Source organism: Danio aesculapii, chromosome 8 (assembly GCF_903798145.1).
Source record: "Danio aesculapii chromosome 8, fDanAes4.1, whole genome shotgun sequence".
In the NCBI taxonomy this organism is placed as follows: Eukaryota; Metazoa; Chordata; class Actinopteri; order Cypriniformes; family Danionidae; genus Danio; species Danio aesculapii.
The window spans coordinates 40,132,265-40,157,603 of NC_079442.1; the positions used below are offsets into that span (position 1 = coordinate 40,132,265).

The window sequence follows — 25,339 nt, forward strand, 5'->3', positions numbered from 1 at the left end:
GTAGTCGCTCCAGGGCGTCCGCCTCGTGGATTTAGTGTACTTTTAAAAAAGCCTGTCAGCACATTTTGTCAGAGAAATCAAAGTAATTGATTTGAGTCCGACTCGGGCTGTTTATTAAAAAGGCTGCTGCGTCATAAATGTCAGCTCAAGGGGCCGAACAGGCCTCCAGTTAGAGAGGCAATTATTTTCACAGTTGCTTTTATAGAATTCAGTGGTGGTCAGTAACTTGCTTTGTATGGTATTCTATTCTTTTTTTAAGAGTATTTTTATTTTGGTTAAGTTTTTACTTTTACTTAACTACAATCTAAATCAAAAGATTGTACTTTATACTCAATTGCACTTCCTCAATGAGACGGAGTAAACAGTTATTTTCAAGGGGAAAAGTCATGACATGCTCAGAGACAAGATGTTAGTGTTTGGTTGGTGAACAAGCAGAATTTTGTTGGTTAACCTGGTGAATTTGTTCGCAAATTGCATTGAACAATTAATTTTTTAATTGGACTGATCTGACCACATTTGTTCTCAAATAATTCAAATATTCAAAATTGATTCAAATAATCCATTCAGAGTGAGTCTCAATTATCTGTTCAGATTGAATATGGAGTCAATAACACTGATTCAAATGATCTGTTCAGAGTTAGTATTTAGTAAACAACTCACTGATTTTAAATGATCTGTTCAGAGTATCAAGTGAATAACTCACTGATTGAAACGATCTGTTCAGAGTATTCAGTAAGCAACTCACTGATTCAAATTATATGTACAGAGTGAATATATAGTAAATAACTCACTGATTCAAATGATCTATGCAGAGTAAGTATCCAGTGAATAACTTACTGATTCAAATGATCTGTTCAAAATGAGTATCGAGTGAATAACTCACTAATTCAAATGATCTGTTCAGAATGAGTATCGAGTGAATAACTCACTAATTCAAATGATCTGTTCAGAGTGAGTATCAAGTGAATAGCTCACTGATTCAAATGATCTGTTCAGAATGAGTATCGAGTGAATAACTCACTAATTCAAATGATCTGTTTAGAGTGAGTATCTAGTGAACAACATCTTTGGTTCAAACAATCTGTTCAGAGTGAGAATCCAGTAAACAACTCACTGATTCAATTGATCTGTTCAGAGTATCCAATAAACAACTCACTGATTCAACTGATCTGTTCAGAGCATCTAATAAACAACTCACTGATTCAACTGATCTGTTCAGAGTGAGTATCCAGTGAACAACTCACTGATTCAACTGATCTGTTCAGAGTATCCAATAAACAACTCAATGATTCAAATGATCTGCTCGGAGTGAGTATCCTGTAAACAACTCACTGATTCAAATGATCTGTTCAGAGTGAGTATCCAGTAAACAACTCACTGATTCAAATGATCTGTTCAGAGTATCCAATAAACAACTCACTGATTTAACTGATCTGTTCAGAGTATCCAATAAACAACTCACTGATTCAACTGATCTGTTCAGAGTGAGTATCCAGTGAAAAACTCACTGATTCAACTGATCTGTTCAGAGTATACAATAAACAACTCACTGATTCAAATGATCTGTTCAGAGTATCCAATAAACAACTCAATGATTCAAATGATCTGTTCAGAGTGAGTGTCCAGTAAAAAAACTCGCTGATTCAAATGATCTGTTCAGAGTGAGTATCCAGTAAACAACACACTGATTCAATTGATCTGTTCAGAGTATCCAATAAACAACTCACTGATTCAACTGATCTGTTCAGAGTGAGTATCCGGTAAACAACTCACTGATTCAAATGATCTGTTCAGAGTGAGTATCCAGTAAACAACTCACCGATTCAACTGATCTGTTCAGGGTATCCAATAAACAACTCACTGGTTCAACTGATCTGTTCAGAGTGAGTATCCAGTAAACAACTCACCGATTCAACTGATATGTTCAGAGTATCCAATAAACAACTCACCGATTCAACTGATCTGTTCAGAGTATCCAATAAACAACTCACTGATTCAAATGATCTGTTCAGAGTTTCCAGTAAACAACTCACCGATTCAAATGATCTGTTCAGAGTGAGTATCCAGTGAACAACTCACTGATTCAACTGATCTGTTCAGAGTATCCAATAAACAACTCATCGATTCAACTGATCTGTTCAGAGTGAGTATCCAGTGAACAACTCACTGACACAACTGATCTGTTCAGACTATCCTATAAACAACTCACTGATTCAAATGATCTGTTCAGAGTGAGTATCCAGTGAACAATTCACTGATTCAACTGATCTGTTCAGAGTATCCAATAAACAACTCACTGATTCAAATGATCTGTTCAGAGTGAGTATCCAGTGAACAACTCACTGATTCAATTGATCTGTTCAGAGTGAGTGTCCAGTAAACAACTCACTGATTCAACTGATCTTTCCAGAGTATCCAATAAACAACTCACTGATTCAACTGATCTGTTCAGAGTGAGTTTCCAGTGAACAATTAAAATATTTTATTAGTAGGCCTAGTAGTAGTTGTATTAGCAGTAAAAGATATAGTATTATTAATTATAACTACTGCTGCTACTCATAGTACTACTACTAATTTCTAAAATCAGTTTGAATATGGCAATAGTGTAAGGATGAAAAATGTAATTTAATAAAATGTATTAGGCAAATGCAATAATCCAAAGCATCTGGATACGCACTGAGTTAAAGGAATATTTTGCTTAAAGTTAATTTTGATCAAAAGCCAATTTCCTCTTCCATAGAAAAATCTAATATAATAAATGGCATATTCAAATGCACCATAAAAAATAATGCTGTGTTCCAAGTCTTTGTTTTTTTTTTTTTACTAATTATGCAGGAAAACACAGAGAAGCCTGTCCAAGTGTATGTGGATCTGCATCCAGAAAAGCGTGACTGGAAGACTCACCTACTGAGCATGCTGGAGCAGGGGGGAGAGTACGACATGGGCCCCTACAAGAGGATCATCATGGACTGGACCAGAGCACAGAGAAACACACACCCGGTAAGGGCCACCATTTTCTGATTTTGTGTTCAACAGAAAAAGAAATGAAAATAGAAGTAAGGGGTGAGTAAATAATTAGTACTTTTTTGTCCTCTATAACTTATATACACAATGCATTAATGGTCACAACATTGACTTTGTTTGTGTTTGTAATTTATTATCAATCTACGCTGTAAATGAAGCGTCTCTCTCTTTCTCTCTCTCTCTCTCTCTGTCTGCTCTCTGATTAAGAATTAAGATATTAACCTTGCTATGATCCTCTCGTCTGACTGTGTTGATTACAAATGACCTCACTGGCTGACCTGACAGAGACACGCTCAACCCGCTAATCTGGAGAAATTACAATTTACCATTGACTTCTATTGGTTTTCTATTTAAATAATAACTAGCTCGTCATACACTTCCAAAACACTAGCTTACTTGCATAAGCAAAAATGTCTGCTAAATGAGTACATTTCAAATGAACAGAAAAGAAGATATTTTAAAGTAAACTGAAAACCTGTAACCATTGACCTCCATAGTTCCATATATGTTTTGTTCCTACTATGGATATCAGCATTCTTCAAAATATCTTCTTTTGTGTTCAGCAGAATAAAGAAACTTTGTTCTTAGCGGTTTGGCACCACTAGAAGGAGAATGAATAGGGAGTAAATGGTCATTTTTTTTGGGTGAACTGACCCTTTAAGCCACAGTCTTTCCACTCTTCGGGGAAGTCAACCTTCAAATGGCTAACTAATAGCTGTCACACATTTAAACATCGATACAATTACACACCGTAAATCTGTTAACACAGGTAAGCTTACAAGGTAGCATCGCCTTTCTAATGCCTGATCAATAATCCATGAAGTTCTCAGAGTTCCCTTTATTTTCTAAGGAGTGATTGTGTGGAACGGGATAGCAGTAAATACTGCTAGTGAAGTATCATCTCACCTTCTCACATAACAAACAACTCCAATGACCCGTCCGAGGCATGAAATGCATGCAAAAGGTCTGATTGTTGCTTGTTTCTCCAGCATGGCATCTGGCCGGGTGAGGCGGTGTTGATGATGCTGGATGACCTGGAGCTGCAGTGGAAGCGAGGTCTCCTGTCCCACCTGCAGTCTGCCGTCGAGCTGCTCATAGGAGTCACTCTTGGAGAACATCTAGACAAGGTTTGATGCCTCTGCAGACATATACAGTTGAAGTCAAAATTATTAGCCCTCCTGTGAATTTTTTTTGTTTTTCAAATATTTCCCAAATGGAGTTTAACAGAACAAGAAAATTTTAAAAGTATTTCTCATAATATTTTTTCTTCTAGAGAAAGTCTTATTTATTTTATTTCAGCTAGAGTAAAAGCAGTTTTTAAGAATTTTTTTTAAGGTCAATACTATTAGCCCTCTTAAAGGGGGGTGGTCCACTATGATATCATATTTTAAACTTTAGTTGATGTGTAATGTAGCTGTGTGAACATAAACAACATCTCTGAATGTAATATGCTAAAAGTTCAATGCAAAGGGAGACATTGGGTTTTACAGAGTTAGCTTTAGCGATTTCGGGACTACGAAAAAAAATACATCCGGGCTAGTGAGATCACAAGGGCTTCAGTTTACGCACATTCACCATGCACATACTTCCCACACAGTGAAGGGGCGTGGCCAGAGGTGCTGTAATGTAGCACAGAAAGCTAAAATGTCGTCCAAACGCTGCTATTTGCATAGAGCTTGTTCTGTGGAAAAGAGACGACACAAAGAGTGTCAATGCTTGAAAGTGCTTACAATTTAATTTTAATTATATTCAAGAGAATTATAAAAAATTTATATAGCTAGCATTTGTCAAAGGAGAACTTCCAGAATCTATCTCAGTTCAGTGCTGGATTCGGCTAAAATCTCCTCCAACCATAACAGACGACATTGTGGATTGTGAGCTGCTACCTGTGAGTATTTTTATTTGTTCAAATTGATCTATTACATGCACAGTTTTAGCGTTAACGGTATGTTGTGGCAAAGATGTAAACAAGAATGTAAACAACTGGAAATGATGTTTGGCACCACTAACAATTTGGCTACAAATTCATATTTATCCGTCAAACCGCTGTAAACAGCCACAATCTTCAGCAGCACGTACAATGTCTCTCTATGTGGCCGCTTTCCCTGCATTCTACATCTCAAATAACAAACTGGCAAAAGATATGTGAACGTTTCAAATTACTTACACATGCTTATTCTGAATATATGTGAAAGACACTGAATAAATGTGAAAGACACACATATTTTATTTTTAGAGAGCAGACATGAGGTTCAGCTGTGTCCTCTGTGTCATTGTGTGCCTGATTCAGGCACAAACTGATACGGCTAACTCTACTCTGACTGACAGTGTTTACACAGAGCAAAAGCACATGCTTGTAGGTGCGTGACGCTTTTCCTGGTGATGTGAGCGAATCACAGCACATTACGTTAGCTGACCAGTCAGGGCCTCTTAAGGGCAAGACTTTTGGAGGATCTAGGAAATATGACAGTGGTTTCCATGTTAGCAGAGTAGCTGTATATAATGAAAGTAAGATATATAAAATAATGTGATATTCTACAAGTAAAGCATGAGCACACATTGCTTTGCATCTTATAAACACAACCAAGCCTTAAAAATACACACTGGACCAGCCCTTTAAGGATTTTACTTTCCGATTGCACACAGAACAAACCACTGTTGTACAATGATTTGCCTAGTTAACTTAATTAAGCCTGTCATTTTAAGCTGAATACTAATATCTTGAAAAAATATCTAGTAAAATATTATTTACTGTCATCAAGGCAAAGATAAAATATTAGTTATTAGAAATGAGCTATTAAAATTTTAATATTAAAAACTTTTATGTTTAGAAATGTCTCAAAAAATCTCTCCATTAAACAGAAATTGTTGTAAATAATATACAGGGGGCTAATAATTCAGGAGGGCTTATAATTCTGACTTCCACTAGAACATTATTTGTCATTCCGTTTGAATAATTGATCTAATAACAAGCAGTGTTGACCTGAAGCGCATTTGTGTGTTTGTAGGAGCTCATTCCAAGACTGTGGCTGCTACAAAAACAAAAGACCCAGAAGATCGGTGAGCTGGTATTAATGTCCAGAATTGATTTAGAAGAATATTGAAGTATATTGTTGCAAGCGATTCTGCACCACTAGTGACAACAAAATGGAATTGCAAAAAGGAAGCTTATACACTCAGAAATAAAGGTCGAGAGCGGTCACTGAGGTGGTACCTTTTCAAAAAGTACACAAAGGGGTTTATATTAGTAGCTCAAAGGTATATATTAGTACCAGTAATGTAATTTTAGGTACTATTATGTACATTTGAGGTACCAATATGGTACCTTTTGATAATGTACTGCCCAAGTGACTGCTCTTTTAGGTAGGTCTGGTAGTTTTCAGAAATATATTTTGAGAAGTTTACTTTAAAGACATTACTTACAGCAGGTTTATTATATCAGATGTGAGTTTTCATGAATGGTAGGCATGTGATTGGTGTGTCTTGAATGGGTTTCTGGTAATCTCTCTCTCTCTCTGATCTACTTTAGAGTGCACTGGCTACATTCCACACATAGGTGAGAGACTAATGGGTTAATCAAGCAAATAATTAATCATTTAATGCCATTTAAATAAACTTGCATTCAGCAATGTAGTCAATGAGGATGTCAGTGCAGTAGTTTTTATTATGTATTGACAGAGAAATGTTGTTTTTTGTTTCAGTGTGGAACTGGATTTGTGATGCTGCAGGTATGTTTCACATTTACATAAATCAAATCAATATAATTATGTCATATGCATGCTATGGGGCGACGCAGTGGCGCAGTTGGTAGTGCTGTTGCCTCACAGCAAGAAGGTCGCTGGTTTGAGCCTCGGCTGGGTCAGTTGGCGTTTCTGTGTGGAGTTTGCATGTTCTCCCTGCGTTTGCATGGGTTTCCTCCGGGTGCTTTGGTTTCCCCCACAGTCCAAAGACATGTGGTATAGGTGAATTGGGTAGGCTAAATTGTCCATAGTGTATGTGTGTGAATGAGTGTGTGTGGATGTTGCCCAGAGATGGGTTGCGGCTGGAAGGGCATCCGCTGCGCAAAAAACGGGCTGGATAAGTTGGCGGTTCATTCCGCTGTGGCGACCCCGGATTAATAAAGGGACTAAGCCAAAAAGAAAATGAATGAATAAATGCATGCTATGGCCTTTTGGCACTTATCTGTGATTGAGTAGAGTTGAAAATTGTACCAGCTAGATCTCTATATAAACAAACTCTAAAAGTTTTGGACAGGAAACCAATTAGCCATAGCAAACCATAGCAATATTATGCAAAAGTATAATCTGAAAAATGTTGTTAAATATTAAAAAGATTTTTAAATGTGTAGGTCATCTTGCTCCAGAAATGACATGCCGATTAACAACAAAATCAAGCAGTAAAGGATTATCATAAAAAGTGTAACCAATCTGAACTGCACAGTACCAAACACAGACACTAAATTTGCACAATATACATTTTCAGTTCAAGGTACACTGCTTTGCGATTGAAATCTATTTAAATCTGTTTGCAATTTTATTTTAAACAGAGTTTGAGATGTGCTTCAAACTAAATCAGGTTTGTGAACACTGACTGTCATGCAGTTTCCTTTTTATTTATTTATTTATTTATTTGTTTGATTGTTTGTATTGGTAATCTATCTTTTTATAAGTATAATATAAAGATATTTCTACTGTTTTAGTGTGTAAAAAGCCTAACCAGGGACTAAGGTTGTAAATTAGCCATTGGCTAGAAGCCTATACAGTATGTGGAGCATCGGCTGCTTTAAACTACAGCACCGTTATACTGCATTAGATATAATAATAATAAAATTTTGTTCAATATCGTATGACACTATAATACTTCATGTACAAAAGTTATTATCACTATCATTATTAGTGTTATGCCATAATATCCATCATGACATAGTAATGAGTTTATGAAATCATAGTACACATTAGTAAACAGTAATACCCATCGTAATACCCATTATAACATTGTAATGCCAAAATGCCATTATTATATACATGATGACATCACCTCAGTAAACTGTAATACGCGTTATGACATCATAATGCCCATTGGTAAACAGTAATACAAGTTAATGCAGTAAAAATTTATGACATTGTAATGCCCATCATAATGTAATGTGAAATCATAATGACTTATGTCATTATGACTTTCTAAAGCCTGTTTCACACCGCAAGCGTTAGCAGAGCATGAGCAGCGCATGTTTTTTTTGCCATCCATGTTAACAGATTAGAGCTTTTATACTGCACGCAGAAAGCGCGAGCGTCGCTAAAGCAGCAGTGCCGCGATAGTTTTGGTGCTGGGTCTATTTTTGCCACGCTGCTCACACTCAATTAAAGTGACAGTGCATTGATAATGACCAAAAACACAATGAATGACAGTAAAAAATTATTTTACTCAATAAAAACCTTGATAATACCCACTGATTTTTATATATTCAATCAAATGAACTTAAACGATTAAAAACAGCAACAAATATTTATTGAGGCTCGAACTACAAAACCAAATTTAAAACAATTTTAGTATTAGTTTTGCTTAGGTTGCACACTAGTGTGATCGTGTATAAATATCATTTTAAATTGTATAAATATTATTATACCTATAGGCTATAACATCCTGACAATCAAAAACAAAATGACATGATATCACAGGTGATTGTCTTCTAACATAGTGCACCTGAAAAGACATGAATGACACTCAGAGCTTGAGAAGCAAACAGTTCTTTAAGATCTATATAATTTGTAAAATAAAGACTTGCAGGTTAAGGAAACAGCATAGGAAGAGGTTGCCGCGGGCCTTGGTGCAGATGAAAAGTAAAAAAAAAAAGTGTATTTATGGATAGGTAACTAGTTAGAATAAACAGAGATAGATTGATATGTGCAGCAGTTGCCGATGAGCTGTCCGCTTCAGACGTAGTCAGTATGAAAGGCAAAAGCCTGCGTGCTGCTTCTGCTCTCCTTCCAGGCTGTGCATGCGCTGCTCATGCTCCGCTTGCGGTGTGAAACAGGCGTAATACTCATTATGACATTGCGGTGGGTGTGATTTTGCCAAGTAGGATGCGATCCCAACATCTATGTTGATCCTGGAACGTAATTTTTGTTAAAAAATGTGATCTATATATATATCCCTACCCCTAAACCCAACCCTAAATATAAATTGTTTCCAAAATCAGAGGGAAATAATAGTTGGATAACAATCATGTTGAAGCACATAATGCAAACTGTAAGCCTAAACTTAAGGGGTGGTCCACTACGATATCATTAATGTAGCTGTGTGAACATAAACAACATCTCTGAATGTAATATGTTCAAAGTTCAATGCAAAGGGAGACTTTGGTTTTTAGAGTTACGTAGCTTAGCAAACCCTACAACAAACGAATTTAGGTACTACAAAATAATACATCCGGGCTAGTGAGATCACAAGCGTTTCAGGCTACAAGTATTCTACACAGCGCAACGTGAAGACGTGACGTGAAGCTGATTCGCAAATGACAGCAGATTATGTTAGCTGACCAATCAGAGCCTCTTGAGGGCGGGCTTTTAGGAAGAACTAGGAAATATGACAGTGGTTTTCATGTTAGCTGAGTAGCTGTATATAATCAGTAAGATATGAAAACATACCGTGATTTTCTACAAGTGAAGCATGAGCACTCATTGCTTTGCATCTTATAAACACAACCAAGCCTTAAAAATACAGTCTGGACTAGCCCTTTAACACAAACTGTAAACTTATCCTTTTATTTTGATCGGCTGTTTGAAAAATAGATGTTAATAGAGGAACATGTACTTGATGAAATCCCACTAACCATGAAATTACAATGCCATTATGGCATCACAATAACCATAACAATATCATAATGCCATTGTGACATCACAATACCTATTGGTAAACAGTACTACCTATCCGGACATCATAATGACATTGTAAAACCTCTCATGACATAATTATTATACCCAAAGTCAATGTACCTGGCACCTTTTTAGCACAACAACAACTTTTATTTCTTGAAAAACTTCCAAGATACACCTAACCCAACTGTATGACCACCCTCTTCCTCCAGTGGAGGTGTCGTTTGACCCAGAGACGGCTAACCCTTCTCTGCTAATATCTGAGGACTGCAAGCGTCTGCAGTGCGGGCTGGAGCGTCGTCCCGTCCCCTGCAACTTGCGCCGATTCGACGGCTGGTGGTGCTGCTTGGCCTCGCAGGGCTTCTCCTCGGGACGGCACTACTGGGAGGTTCATGTGGGCGACCGTGACTGGCGCCTCGGTGTGGCCAAAGAATCAGCCCTCTGCAAGGGATACAGGCCGCTGAACACTCAGAGCGGGTATCTGACCCTCCGGCTGGAGAGGGGCTCTGAGCTCAAAGCCCTGACCGCACCTACAACACCCTTACCCCCCACGCTCATCCCGCGCCGGGTGGGGGTTTACCTGGACTATGAGGAGGGGCAGCTGTCCTTCTACGACATCCAGAAGAGGGCGCACATCTACACGTACAGCCAGAAGTTCACAGAGAAGCTTTATCCAGTGTTCGGGACGGTGGAGATGGTGCGCGAGATGGTGATCCGGCCTGCAGATCTGAGGGAGCCGTGTCTCTGCAAGGGCCAGTGTCTGTTCTGCTAATGCGCACTTATTTGGGAAAATTCATGCAGTATTTGATCAATGCTTACAAAAACATAAATAGTTTGAAGGATGCATAGATAATATTTTTGAATTATTTTTTTTATTTTTAGAATAGCTTATTTTCTGCACCGCTAGTAATCGGAAAGGAGTTTTAAAACCAAAAAACGTTTGTGATTGGTCTGATAAACAGATAGTCCCGCCCAAAACTCATGTCATTGGTTGAACCAGTAGCAGGTGTGTTTACCTTTATTCACACTGCTAGTGCATGCGAAATGCTATCATATACTTCAAGCGTAAAAGGCACATTTTTAATTAGTTTGCAGTTGGTTTTAGGAGTTGGAAACTTGCAGAAATGTTTGTTTCAGCTGGTAAACACCATTGAACTACCATTGGATTGTGGCTTTTATGTAATAAGTAGGCGTGGTTCTGAGGCTTTTTAGACACAAAAATCTTCTCTAGTTAAATTTCCTCTGTTCAATTGAAAAAAATAAATAAACAGACCACTCGAACATTTCTTTGGATTTATTAGATATGGTTTTGGCTAATATGTTTATATTTATTTGTTTCGTTTTTTCTACAAAGATCTGATTGCATTTCTTCCATATTTCAAATAAAAAGCAATAAATAAAAAGTTTTCCCCCCAGAATATGTAAATTACAAAATCACAATTTCCATGAAATATTTATTTCTTAACCGTTCTTACATTAAAACATTAATATTGTTTAAAAAATCCTGATAAAAACTTACAAATATATTTTTATCATTTAACAGCAAATGTTTTTTTTTATCAGCTATATTTTTTTTTATTTTTAATTTGTAAGAAAATAATTTGCAGAATGAAACCAAATGACATTTTACAATGAGACTGAGAATTTTCCAACATAGGCTCATTCTGAAAATGTAGCCCCATATAAATTTCTGGAGATAGCATATTATGTAGCAAGAAGTACGTATGACTGCATTTTGTCTGTAAAATGAACGCTATGGGGCGGTATGATGTAATATCTTTCCGTTTGTCCAGTAGCTTGCCGTGTATGTTGGCGGACTTGAGACACAGAGGAGTTGATCACGACGACGGGGTTCGAGTCTGGCAAAAAACGGTTCCAGAAAGCGGGTAAAACAAAAACAGAAGCCATAAAATAAATGACGGTAAAATCTGAAAACGTGGTAAAAATGGGGTGTGGAAGTGGGTGGGTGGTTAGGCAGGTCAATCGGTGCTTTTGAAAACACTATTAATTGGGTTTAGGAAAGGAGGAGGGTGGGTCAGTCAATCGGTCAGTCAGTTATTTAGTCAGTCAGTCAGTCAACAGCGGCCTCTGGTGGATTTACGCAAGAACAGCAGGGCCGAAGGACACTCACGAGAGAAATTTGAGATCTCAAAAAGCGTACACAGTGGCCTCTGGTGGATTCGCGAAAACAAAAACATAGCTCCTGGGATGTATTTGGCACTCTCCAGAAATGTACATAGCAATACGTTTTCAGAATGAGCCTGGGTTTGAATTTTTCTGTATTCTCAATATTTTTCCAATCTGTTTTCCAAAATTTGAAATCTTGTTTTAAAATTAAACTGCAGTGTTGATACGCTGAAGTAGTCCACCTGCAGATGATGGATTTGTCCATGCATATTAATCTGGGACTCGAGGAATATTTGAACACTAAAACTGACAGCTTTTTCATTGTGCAGCTAATAAAATGCTTTCTACAAAGGGCTTGTTTCCTCGTACTAAATGATGCATGAGCACTGAGAATGCGTTTTTGCTTTAGTCACAATATTCATGCAATTAATTCACCAACAGCTGCTTAACACACATATATAATTTGACTGTTTTGCTGGGTTATTTTAGTTGGAAAAACTCCTTTGAATGTTAAATTTTCAAAATTGTCGTAATTTTTCATACTGAAATCTGATTCATTTGCACACTTGATTGTTCTGTTTTCCAATATTTACCCATATATGTGCATTTTTTAAAATATTGTTTAATGTGCACAGCTAACAGAAAGCAAGATTATTTAGGATAGCTTTGTTTTCTGCACTGCTAGTAATCGGAACGGAGTTTTAAAACCCAAACAGTTTGTGACTGGTCTGATGAACTGATAGTCCCACCTAAAACTCGTGTCATTGGTTGAGCCAGTAGGTGTGTTCAACTTTATTTAGACTGATAATTCATGTGAAATGCAATCATGTACTTCAAGCAAATCAACAGATGGGATGATATTTAAAATAATAATAATAATAATAATAATAATAATAATTGTTTGCAATTGTTTTTTTGGAGTTTGAAATTTGCAAAAAACTATTTCAGCTGGTAAACACCAATGGTTTTTGGCTTTTAGATAGTTGTAAAAAGGTAGGTGTAGCTCTGAGGCTCTGCCTTATTAGATGCAAAAATCTTCCCTTGTTCAATAGAAAAAAACTGAGGCCACTTGAACATTTCTTTGGATTTATTAGATATTATTTTGAGTAAAATATTAATATTTACAGTTGAAGTCAGAATTATTAGCCCCCTAAATTATTAGCCCCCTGTCTATTTATTTCCCCAATTTTGGTTTAACAGAGAGAACAAAGATTGTTTCAGCACATTTCTAAACATAATAGTTTTAATAACTCAGTTCTAATAACTGATTTGCTTTATCTTTGCCATGATGACAGTAAAAAATATTTGACTAGATATTTTTCAAGACACTTCTATACAGTTTAAAGTGACATTTAAAGGCTTAACTAGGTTAATTAGGTTAACTAGGCAGGTTAGGGTAATTAGGCAAGTTATTGTATAATGATGGTTTGTTCTATAGACTATTGATAAAAAAAAAGCTTAAAGGGGCTAATAATTTTAACCATAAAATGGTTTTTTAAAAATTTAAAACTGTTTTTATTCTAGCCGAAATAAAACAAATAAGACTTTCTCCAGAAAAGAAATATATTATCAGACATACTGTGAAAATTTCCTTGGTCTTTTAAACATCATTTGGGAAATATTTAAAAAAGAGAAAAAAATTCAAAGGGGGTTTAATAATTCTGATTTCAACTGCTTTTTTTTTTTTTTTTACAGTATTTTTGATCATGTTTCTTCCATATTTCAAATAAAATATTGTCAGTGTTTTCCCCTAGATAATGTAAATGACAAATTCCATGAAACATTGATTTCTTAACCCTTCTGAAGTTAAAAGATTCATATTGTTTTGTCAAAACTATTCCTGTTAAAAACTTAAAAATATGTTTTTATTTAACTGCTCAAAAAAGTTAAGTAATTTACATTTTCATTTCAAATTTGGAAGAAAATACTTTACAAAATGAAACTAAATGATGTTCTTCTGTGAATTTTCAAGTGTTCTTTACATTTTTTCCAAAATTCTTTGCAAAATTTGAAATCTTGTTTTAAAATTAAAACCGAAGATATAATAAAAAAAAAAAACTATAATAGCAAAAAAAAAAAAAGCTTATGTGTAGCAATAAAGAGATGCAGCGTTTACATGCCGAGCAACTCAACCTGCTAATGACATTTGTCTATGCATATTAATCTACGATTTGGGGAATTATTTAAACACTAAAACTGACAGCCTTTTTAATGTGCAGCTACTAAAATGCTTTCTACAAAGGGCTTGTTTACTCAAACTGACTGATGCATGAACACTGGCAATGCATTTGTGTTTTAGTCACAATATTCATGCAATTAATTCACACACAGATGCTTAACATATATATTTTGACTGTTTTGCTGGGTTATTTTTTTATTTTACTTTGAAAGTCTCCTTTGAAACAATGTTTAATTTTCAAAATTCTTATTGTAATCTTTCATACTGAAATCTGATTCATTTGCACACTTGTGATTGTTCTTTTTCCCAATATTTACCCATATACTGTATATGCATATTTTTGTATTATTTGATGTGCACAGCTAAACCCAAATATATTCATCGACACCCTGAATGCAATACTATTTTTCATGAAATTTGAGCAAATATTGAATGTAGTCATATTCATCTACATGTTTGTTTGTAGAAGTTACTGTTAGTAAGTAGTACATTACTCAACGTACAGCATTTCAGTAGGTCGCAGTGTCTTAAAAACACTTGATTGCACCTAAATCTGTTTCTAATAAACAAAGTAGACACACAAAGACTCGACTGCGGTAAGAGGATTTATTGTTTTATTAAGTGTGGTGAACTGATATGCAGTGAAAAGTCTTGCGCACTACATAATTCTGCTTGAATACGATGATGAAATGCTATTTTAGTGTAAAAAAAATCTAAAAAACTCCCCACAAGTAAAAAGTATCATACAGATTATTTTAAAAAGCTGTATAAATGAACATAGGTGTGAGATTGGTGCTCGTTTCCAAGTGGCCAATCGTGTACAAACCTGGCAAATTTTAAGTCATCTGGAAAAACAGGCCTGGAGTTACATAAGCACATCTTGCAACCAGGCAATAAAATAACAAAACCTCAGTAACGTATTTACAGTCTTAAGAATCGAGTCCATATGCATGCACTCATGTTGCAACATTTTTTACGCAACCTTTTAGAAGTTCAGTTTTTGATTGAAGAGGACAAATACTAATGAGCATCTGGAAGTATATGGTTTAAATCAAGAGGCATTGCATATTTAATGTGAAAAATACATTCTAAGAGAAACTTGATACAACTTAACATCAACGATATAAACATCATGATATGAAATCTGACATTCAAAATAAGCAACAGAAGAAAAAAACCTAGAGTAGATAAGTGCCCACACTTTTTCAGCAATGCTGGTTCTGGAAGTAGTTTTCCAATTCAGTTTTCCAAAAGAGATTTCCAAAGTCTTTAAGCATTATAAACCATGAAGCCAACCAAACTTTGCTTTGCAGGAAAGAAAAGCACACAAAAAAGGCAAAGTGACAAAACTCTAAGGTAAAATTTCTCTTTTGTTAGGGAAATTACTACAATGACGCACTGCAAAAAAATTACTTGACAAAAGTCATGATATTCGATATTTTTATGTTACTTTAAAAGGCACCAATGATGAAAATCATCTTTTGGAAGCTGTTTGGACAGAACTGTGTGTAGGTATAGTGTCCACTGTCATATTGGGTGATATAAAGATAGTAAGTCTCTTTTTTTAAATTTCCTGACACTTTAATAGGATGCAAATCCCACCCATTTTGACCACAACGTTACGTAGGAGTGCAGTTTCCCCGCCCACCAATTTGATTGACAGCCACATATTAACATGTCTCTGCAGTAACGCATATAATCATATCAACAAGACAGGACGTGCGCAAATCAACCGGGATTAAAAGATCTGTTCAGTTGGCTGTGATCATCAATCATCATCAAATGTGATCAAGAATGAGTTTTATAAGATTAAAACATATTTAAAACAGTTCATGTTTGTAATCAATTACAGTGATTTTACCATCTTTATCATCACAGCCGTGTGAGTACTACATTTATAAAATATGCTTCAATCCCGGTTTGTTGACGTTAAATCAGGTTTATTTTGTACATTAACATAATGGATATCATTAAAGCAGTGCATGTTAACGTGTGTGTGTGTGTATGTGCTTGAACTTTGTAACGTAATTGTGTGTGACTCACCATTGCAGAAAGGCTTGAATTAACTCCACAAATACATCAAATAATCATTGGGAAATTCTTACTGTAGTATTTCTCACAAACGTTACGTGAGATCTGCTTTATGTCTGTCACTGTACTGTTTATCTGACACAGCTGAGCCAGAGATCGAGGCACACTCTGACAGGCACTTGAGGATGGTGGGCGGGGAGAACTAGCAATAAAGGCACAGGCAACAAATACAGCTACATTGTGTTTAGAGCAGAAACTTCCAATATTCTGAAAGCTATAATAAATAATCTGATGGGTGTTTTGAGCTGAAACTTTACAGACACATTGTGGAGACACAAAAGACATATTAAATCTGGAAAAAGGGGTAAAATAGGTGCCTTTTAACTGTTTTTGGAGTAATACAAAACTTAATATTTTTTGTCAGTTTGATTGATGCGAGTTGAGATAAACACAAATATTTATTTGATTCATCTAAAAGAATTAAAGCAGCAATAATTTTTACAGTGCAGGGTCGAACTAAAAATGGCAGAGAAATTACTATTCACTCAAGTTGTTGTTTGCGTCTTCAGAAACAACATATTTCATGTAATTGTGCATATATACATAAACATTTTACTATTTTAAGAATGATATTTAGCATTGCTGTGAGTGGGCAGTGCTAAACCGCTCTCTTGGTGTATTCTGCTTGATAATGCTCACTGATTGGATAATTTTCTGAATAGAATTGTGGGTAATGTAGTTTGAATTCTGTCATTAAACAATTGTGCATATATACATAAACATTTTAGTATTTTAAGAATGATAATTAGCATTGCTGTGATTGGGCGGTGCTAAACAGCTCTTTTGGTGTACTCTGCTTGAAAATGCTCACTGATTGGCTAATTTTCTGAACAGAATTGTGGGTAATGTAATTTGAATTCTGTCAATAAACAATTGTGCATATATACATAAACATTTTAGTATTTTAAGAATGATAATTAGCATTGCTGTGATTGGGCGGTGCTAAACAGCACTTTTGGTGAACTCTGCTTGATAACGCTCTCTGATTGGCTAATTTCCTGAATAGAATCATGGGTAATGTAGTTTTAAAATCTGCCATTAAACAATTGTTTGAAAAGTAGGGTGAATAAATATGACGAGATCAACAAAAAGCACATAAAACCTCAGAGGGGTAAAATGGTCTGATTTAAAGGGATAGTTCACTCAAAATAATAATTCTCACCATTTACCTCACCCTAAATTGGTTCCAAACCTTTATGAGTTTGTTTTTTTCTGTTGAACACAAAGAAGATATTTTGATGAATGTTGGAAACCGGTAAGCACTGGCATCCATAGTATAAAAAACAAATACTATGGAAGTCAATGATCAATGGCTTCCAACATTCTTCGAAATATCTTCTAGAGAAGTGTGAGTAAACGATGACAGAATTTTCAGTTTTGTGTGAACTGTCCCTTTAAAAGGTTTATCAGTTCCCCTATGGAGAAAAAGAGTTTTGTTTTTACTTCCAGAACTCGACTTCTACACTCTGTAGGAAAACATGGTTTGATGCCACAAGTAAGTTTCAACAAATACCTGTTTGGAAGGGATGAAATAACACTCAAAGGTTTAATTAAGTCTTTACATTCCACATATGATCAAGGCTTGAAGGGTTTGGTGTTCGTGAGACTGCAGGAGCTCTGTTTTCAGGCCTCGTAGTACTGTCTCTCCAGTCTCTTGGTGACGGTGCTGCTGGACATCACTCCTCTCTGTACCATCTCCACCTGCCGCGTCATGGAGCCGCCTGACTCTGTGATCTGCCTGCTCGACATCATCATCATACCATCTACAAACACAAATACAAACACATTAGATACATTACAAAGAATAAAAAATGTATAATAATAATAATAATAATAATAATAAAACAATAAATATTAATCAATAAGTTCAATGGCTAACTTTTTAAAGCATTATGCACAATGAAACCAAAGGAGGAAAAAACTGTACAAAAAGACAACGGTACAAAACTGTAAGGTAAATTACAATATTTCATTATTATTTATTTTTTGTTGTGAAAAACACCAGTCACTAAATGATATCAATTATTAGTAAAAAATGTATTATTTAGGGCACCATGGTGGCTCAGTGGTTAGCACTGTCGCCTCACAGCAAGAAGGCCACTGGTTCGAGTCTTGGCTGGACCAGCTCGAAGCAAATGTGTGGAAGCTTCGAAACGTTTCAAAACCAGTCTCTACAGTGACACCTAGAGGTAATTTTATGTATTTGCTAACAGCAAAGAAACAGTTCAGCAAATTGAGGTATTAAACCCAACGTTGCAGAGTTGAGGTTCCAAGAGATTTAGTAAAGCGGTAAGAGTTCAAGACTAGCATACTGAGATAATGGGTTTGAATCCAGGGTGATGCAGCTATAGATGTTAGTTTTTAAATGCTCTGTTCTTGTAATGTGTTTTGTTTTAACGTTGGTCTGACATCCAAATAAACACTGTGAATGAATATGACTTGTTTTGGTTATAAAAAAAGTAACTATTAAAATGCATCAAGTCATAACTTCAGAGTATTTGTAAGCCAGGATTCGAACTTGGGCCATTTGCAGCACAGTTACTCTGAGCACATGCACAGTCCATTATCCTACATGAGATGTTTTTTTTAACGACTCTATCAGCCAAACGCAGATTCACCAGGTCTTTACATCGATTCTAAGCATCGGTCATTTTGGAAGCGTTTCAAACGCTTCCAAAATGACTGATGCTTTGAATCGATGTAGTCACGTGACCTGGTGTTTCGAAACACTTTAGTCACATGAACTGGGTGTTTCGAATCACCTTAGTCATGTGGCCTGGGTGTTTCGGATCATGCTTCAGTGCAGTGTTTCAAAACACTTGTGCTTCAAGATCTTAACACTGTCGAAACATCAGTTTCACATCAGGCATCCCTAGTTGGCGGTTCATTCTGCTGTGGTGACCCCTAATAAATAAGGGACTAAGCCGAAGGAGAATTTATAAATAATTATTTAATACTACATTAATATAGGTAGTAACAGCAGTTATAATTTATCACTCAGTACTGAGCCAATATGAATAATCAGTATAGGTTCAAATATCAACATTTTTTTCGTTTCGTTTTATAAAAAATTATGAAAAAAAACTTTTTGTGGTCCTGTGGTGCATTTTGTATTGCAAACTTAAAAAAAAATAATAACTTGACAGTATTAAACTTATTCAAATTAAAATTATTTTTAAAAATTTGTTTCTTTTAAGCAACACTGTATTCAACAAAATTTATAAAAATAACTGTACCAAATTTGTTATTTTTATTAGCAATATAAATACATTATAAAAAGATTAATAAAAATCTAAAAATTATAAATAAAATAAAAATAATAATAATAATATGTAATAATAATTTAAAAAATTAAAAAATATGTATTAATGTGTTATAAATAAACAAAATGTGTTAATCAAAATGATTTAATATCTTCAAGGTTATATTACCTTTTAACTGTTTTTTTTTTATATTAACCGTTATATTTTAATTAACATTTTTTTTCATATTTCTGTAATATTTATTGATAATTTTATACATTATAAAATAACATTCAACATTGTACGAGGACCACTGAAACAAAATGCCAGAGTTGAATAGGATTAAAACTCAGGGAGATGTGGAGCGTGTGTTTTTACCTGAAGAAACAAAGGGCTCTGAGAACATGGTGTGTGAAGTGTGTGTGATTTCTGTGGGCAGATTGAACACCTCTCTCTTTGTGACCGACTGACTGCTGTACTGGGACATGGAGCCTGAGGACGACCAGAAAACAGGCTTCAGCAAGCATACTTCATCATCGACCATTTCCTCAAAGTACACTGTGATATAAAGATCTTTGAGATTTGACTGGATCATAAAAAGTCACAAACCTCCGTCTTGGGACTCGATGGTGATGATTCCCTCTCGCTCCGGGCCAAAGCCCTGCGTGGTCTGAGCTTGAACTTTGAATTTGTATGGCATGTTTTCTTTCAGGTCAGAGACAGTCAATGAAGTGGCCGCATTGCCATTCACCTGGAAGGAGCGAAGATCTCCTGTACAAATTCAAAGCACAAAAAAATGAATGTCAATATTTTGGGAGGTTTCTCTGATAAGGATAATAAAGCAATATTCAGCGAAGTGTGCTGTCATAGATAAACATACAGTATATGACACTAAAACTGCCTGGCAAGTCCCTGTCTGAATGAGTGATTCACTGAATTTGTTCAAAACGCCAGACTTATTTGGAAGCCAAGCAAGCAAGCGTCTTTATGGATGGTTCATTAAAATCAATGGCTCAAGCGATTTGAGGCTTCTTTTAGCACTTTCTAAAGTTGTTCTTTAGGTTTAAGGCTGATTTATACTTCTGCGTCAAGCACACGCATATGCTCCGGGTAGCATAGCCCTCACCGTGGCTGACAGCGATGCTGACGCGCACCTCTCAAAAAATGTAACAACATGTCGCAACGACGCATAGCGCAAGCTGTTGCTGCGTCCCAATTCGCATACTTATACTACACCCTAAAAGTATGTACTTTTGTTGTGATGGAAAAGTTTATACTTTCGAGTGTGCAAGAGAAAAGTATGCAAGCTTTAGGACATACTACTTCCTCTTTAACAGATCGTTGTGTTGCTTAGTTATGCCCCCTGTCAATCATCCACACACCATTCACATTTCTGTTGTATTTAATTTCCTACCTCATTGGAGAAGCACCAGCAGGTTAATCTCCCATTCACGAGTCTTTCATGCAGAGAAATCCCCTCAGGTCTTTGGGTAATTATGCATTCAGATGTTTTGACGTCCAAACGCATGTTTATATAAGTTCAGTATTGTTGTTGTAGATGAAATATAACAGATAATACGATTTAAATATTTTCCAGTGGGCTAGATATTGACTAACAGTCATTCAAACATCTTTACCGAAGCCTCTCTACTTGATGGTTGGTCTCGCGCGTCCATCATGTTTGTAGTTTATTTACACTTTACAATTTTCACTTTTGTAGTTCTAATAGCATTCATGTCCAACGCGCAATGTACTGTGGGCAAAATCAGCCGTTAGAGTATGGGCGGTTCTACACTTCAATTTTTTACCAGAAATAGCAAACCATCAGGGAACCTTTGGCATACTCTTTTTAACATACTATGGTTTAGGACATACTAATTCTATTGACAAATATTATTTAGGACGCATAGTATGCGGATTGGGACGCAGCATGTGTGATTGTTAAGCTTAGATAGCACTGACGAGTGTGGGCGGGACCAAAAGTTGCGCGAACCCGTTGGAGCAAGTGTTTACAAGTGTCAAATCCCGTAAAGGAGCTCAAGGTGGAAAGTTTTGCTTTTGTGTTTGCCTTATGGTTAAATTTGTTGCACGTCCCCCGGTTCCCGCCTCTTAATGAGCGAGTTTTAGCTACTGCGGTTACAAAGAAACAAAACACCTGCAAAGAAACTCATCATAGAGGAATATAAAAACCTGCCATCTAGCGTATCGGAAGTGTTATTGCAGAGCAACACAAACAGCACACAGAGGTATGCGCCGTGCGTCACGCCGATTACTCAATGCAAAAGTATAAACCAGGGTGTTATATCTTTCTTCTTCTGTCCAGGTGATCTCGTACAGCCTCTGTAATATTCAGGTCTGGGCCCTGTGGAGGCCATTTCATGACTATCTGTGATTCATCAGCTGTTTTCTTTCTCCAAATAGGATTTCACTGCAATTAGCGGATCATTATCATGCTGAAAATGAAAAATTTTACCACAGAAGGCCGTTCCAGAAGGAATGACATAATCTGTACTGTTTCAACATTTACTATTGCATAATTTCAGACAATACTGCTAACAACACTGGTGGAACTGCAGCTCAAACCAAGACAAACAGCTTCTCCAACATTGTCTTTCACATGTCTTAAAGAATTAAACCAAAATAATAAAACTCTAACTCTTAACCTTTAAAAAAAAATGACAAAAATGTACTTATGACTGGTTTTGTGGCAAGGGTCACATATATCCATTATACCATCAGTATTTAATGTTGGCCTAAAACCTTTGGAAAGTACTGTATATATAGAAATTGATGTAAAAAAATATAGCAGGGATATTTTTTGCTTTAATTAAAGTGTCATTTTTACGTCATCCTACTGTAATAGCCATGTTTTCATTTGCTGCTAATTGAATGACACGCACATAGTTAAAACAACAATAACAATATTATAATAAACTAAATATTGCACATTGATAATATTGCATTTAACCAGAAAATCCTTTACAGAAACTGCTGCATGTATCAAATGAAACTTAAAGGCAGGATGGTGTCTGACCTCCGCCGTGCAGCTGTTCGCAGGTCACCACGTATCCCAGGATGTCTCCGTTGGGTTTTCGGGGTTTCTCCCAGCTCAGCTGCAGTGTATCTGGGCTCAACGCTGTGAAGATCAGAGGTCCTGGAGCGCTGGGAGTGCTGAGAGTGAACGGAGACCCTGAAGAACGTGCATGAGAATATGTTTAAGAATAATTTAATGATAATGTGGGTTGAAGATTTCATGAAAGCTGCCCCTGCTGACAACAGTTAAGACAACACACTGCTGCTAAACAGGGTATAATAGAGTAAAATAGTTATCACCTCACTTTCCCAGTTGACTGATTACAATAGGAATTAAAAACATTTTTGTAATACAAGTCAAAATGTTCTAAAATGTTACATTTAAATATGCAAATGAGGCACTATTTCATTAAATGTGCACCAATTTGCATAAATGTTAAGGTTGCACGATATTGGATTTCCAAAATGCTGCAATATATATTGCGATATGAATACTATTTCACCAGATGGTTTGAATAGCTATATTTGATGTTTTTCCTCAAGAGTCTAACAGTATTCAGGAACAGGTCATTTGAATTATCAGAATGGAATTTTTTAAAAATATCTCAATTTTAAGTAAAATTTTAAGTCTAATAAGTAAAAATAATGTTTTGTTTTTTCTAAAATAATATGTCAAAATTAAGCAATTTTTCAAACAAGCTAAATAATCTACCAATGAGGGAAGTAAAATGATATTGTTTCTGGTTTGATACAAAAATTGATTACAAAAATTATAAGAAAAGCATTTTTTTCAGTGCAAATGTAAAATAACACTGTAAAGTCTTCACCGTAGAATTAAATACAATTCATCTTTGTTACACTAATGATACTTTCACTCTATTATGGTTAAATTTTGCAGTGACTCTACAAATCACAAACGTTCTGTGGCTCCTGGTCAAATACACACTACCTGTCAATAGTTTGGGGTCAGTTTTTCTTAAAGAAAATTATTCTTTCATTCTGTTATCGTAATCATTCAGCCCTAATAAATGTCTAGCACAAAAAACTGAATATTGGATGTAGTCGGGTTTAACATTCTTGTTTTTTTAATTATTCATTTTTGACATAGAGACAAAAGGTTTTACAGATGGATTTTGGGAGATTCGTTAAATTATTTATGTATTTTTACAGTTTTTTGTCTAATCAGGCAAATTACATATCAACATATATCTCTATAACCCTTCATAATACAGATATGATTAAAACCTTCTTATTCAAGAGCCAATGAGGTGCAGATTTAAGCCTCCGTGCAAAAGAAAACTAATTATTTTAAGAGAATAGCCTTTAAAACATGTATTGTAATTGATATTGGTAATTTGTGGCAAAAGATTTGGCTTTTATTTAACTTAAAAAACTCTAAAAATCTTTAAAATCAGATACATGAAAGAACTGTGTTTGTGCAGTGTGTTCCTCTCACCGGGCACTGGGCTCAGTGGACTCTTGGGGTCGACATTGGATTCGATGGTAATGACACCCTCTCTCTCGGGACCCCAGCCCTCTCGACTCTGTGCTTTCACTTTGAAAATGTAGGACTGGTTAGGCAGGAGATCCTGAACCAGCACTGAGTTCTGAGCAGGATTGTTTACCTCGATACGCTTCACTTCACCTAAAAGACAAACACAATACAATACAATGAAATAAAAATCAATAAACAACAAACCTATTTTATTGTTGTCCTCTTAATACTTTGTAAATGTATTATTTACAATTATATATATATATATATATATATATATATATATATATATATATATATATATATATATATATATATATATCGCAAAAAAACATCGAAAATTTATTATTCTGATCTTCATTTTCTGACAGAAAAAAGGTCTAACACTGTATACCAACAACACACGATTACAGCAACAAGCAATTTGGCTGTCTGCACCAAAAGTGATGAGACATGACAGAAACATTTAAATACCAGTAATGGCATCTCCCAATGAAATGGTATAAAGGCTTTTAATCTGATAATACATATTTAACCTTTTTAACATTATTAATTGGCTACTGAGTGACTGATGTTGTTGTTTACACCCACAGTTCTGAATTTAATTTTCAAACCGTCTGCTTATTATTTTATTTTCAAGATCTAAGGAAAACTATCTGCTGCTGTTTTCAGTAGCATGGCAATAAATGTCATATAAAATGATATTTTAACTCACATTGGGAGCATTTAACGCTGAACAAAGCCCATAATCTGTACCTGAGGTGATCCTTGTCGTAGTAGTTTATGCTGTTGTTCAGCTGATATGGTGCAGAAATAGAAATGGTTTCTAAAATAGAAATTTCATGCGTTGCCGTTATGCGAAATTCTTTATTTTAGAAACTGTTTCTGCAAGGCGAGCAGATATGTTTTCATCAATATATTTCTACATGGAAAATATTATTTTGTGTCCCGGTACCACGTCACATGTAGAGCTCACAATGTAAAGCTCTAAATAACAATATTTTTATTTGAAATTTGGAAGAAATGTTCTAATCATAGGTTAAAAAACATTTTACACAAACCCATATCTAATAAATCCAGGGATACTAAGAACTGTCAATTGGTCTCTTGTTTTATATATATATATATATATGCATATATAAATGCATATATATATATATATATATATATATATATATATATATATATATGCATATATAAATGCATATATATATATATATATATATATATATATATATATATATATGCATATATAAATGCATATATATATATA

The 25,339-nt window shown here is 35.4% G+C and overlaps 2 protein-coding genes across 4 annotated transcripts in view; one reads left to right on the plus strand and one right to left on the minus strand.

Annotated features, from left to right (window-relative positions):
* The window catches only part of zgc:194990 (uncharacterized protein LOC568410 homolog), a 28,074-nt gene extending 12,547 nt beyond the window's left edge, over nt 1-15,527 (plus strand). Inside the window, exons 5-10 of the mRNA XM_056463973.1 lie at nt 2,836-3,000; nt 4,014-4,151; nt 6,033-6,084; nt 6,554-6,580; nt 6,726-6,752; nt 10,112-15,527. Coding sequence (XP_056319948.1) covers nt 2,836-3,000; nt 4,014-4,151; nt 6,033-6,084; nt 6,554-6,580; nt 6,726-6,752; nt 10,112-10,671 — 969 coding nt within the window. The 3' untranslated portion in view covers nt 10,672-15,527. The remainder of the gene's footprint in view (nt 1-2,835; nt 3,001-4,013; nt 4,152-6,032; nt 6,085-6,553; nt 6,581-6,725; nt 6,753-10,111) is intronic.
* itgb4 (integrin, beta 4) overlaps nt 14,798-25,339 on the minus strand; it is a 61,230-nt gene continuing 50,688 nt past the window's right edge. For all 3 annotated transcript variants that reach the window (XM_056463971.1, XM_056463970.1, XM_056463972.1), the window contains 5 exons: nt 24,028-24,216; nt 22,573-22,728; nt 20,148-20,309; nt 19,917-20,030; nt 14,798-18,059 (listed from right to left, as the gene is read on the minus strand). In XM_056463971.1, coding sequence (XP_056319946.1) covers nt 17,920-18,059; nt 19,917-20,030; nt 20,148-20,309; nt 22,573-22,728; nt 24,028-24,216 — 761 coding nt within the window. In that variant the 3' untranslated portion in view covers nt 14,798-17,919. The remainder of the gene's footprint in view (nt 18,060-19,916; nt 20,031-20,147; nt 20,310-22,572; nt 22,729-24,027; nt 24,217-25,339) is intronic.